This window comes from Prunus mume, linkage group LG3 (genome assembly GCF_029339155.1).
Source record: "Prunus mume cultivar Tortuosa linkage group LG3, ASM2933915v1, whole genome shotgun sequence".
Taxonomy (NCBI): Eukaryota; Viridiplantae; Streptophyta; class Magnoliopsida; order Rosales; family Rosaceae; genus Prunus; species Prunus mume.
In genome coordinates, this window is record NC_142700.1 from 21,162,714 (window position 1) to 21,163,414 (window position 701).

General features: G+C 37.9%; 1 protein-coding gene across 1 annotated transcript; it reads right to left on the reverse strand.

Annotated features, from left to right (window-relative positions):
• Nucleotides 1–206: 206 nt before the first annotated feature.
• LOC148919080 (uncharacterized) lies at nt 207–701 on the reverse strand. Its single transcript, XM_089048783.1, has one exon. It carries the CDS (start codon nt 699–701, stop codon nt 207–209), a length of 495 nt encoding a protein of 164 aa, XP_088904909.1.

Genomic DNA, 701 nt, shown 5'->3' on the forward strand with positions numbered 1-701 from the left:
ATAGAGTTATTTCTACTCTCACTTAACCCTACTTTAATAGAGTTATTCCTACTCTAACTCTGTTATCTCTTAATAAAAATAAAATAATTAAATATGTCAACTCCTCCACCCCTCTCCCGTAACCCTACCTTAGCTCCAGTTTGGCTATGCATGTGAGAAGTTCATCCTCGTTGACATTAGCTAGGAAAGTGGCGTGGGCATTTGTATCAACGGTATCTACACAAACACTCATTCATCTCCACGGGCTCCTTAATGGCCTCAAACACCTTGAACTCAACAGTTTGGCCTTGTACAGTCATAGTCAATAAACCATTCTTCACATCAATGATGGTGCCAACAGTAGCCATAAAAGGACGTCCTGTAATGATGGGAACTTCTCTATCTTCCTCCATGTCAAGGATGATAAAATCCATTGGAAGCACAAATTGATCCACTTTGATTAGTATATCATCAATGAGTCCAAGTGGATATTTGATAGACCTATCAGCCAGTTGTAAGCTCACAAAAGTTGGTTTAATATCTCCAATGCCTAGCTGCTGAAATACAGAATAAGGCATTAAGTTAATACTTGCACCCAAATCAATTAAAGCCTTTTCAATATGTAAATTTCCAATAATGCAAGAAATCGTAAAACTCCCTGGATCCTTAAGTTTTGGTGGCAATTTCTTAAGGAGAACTGCAATGCATTCCTCAAACAACAT

What these genes read in the sequence shown, in the direction of transcription:
- LOC148919080 (XM_089048783.1), bottom strand. Translation starts at nt 701, where the DNA reads ATGTTGTTTGAGGAATGCATTGCAGTTCTCCTTAAGAAATTGCCACCA.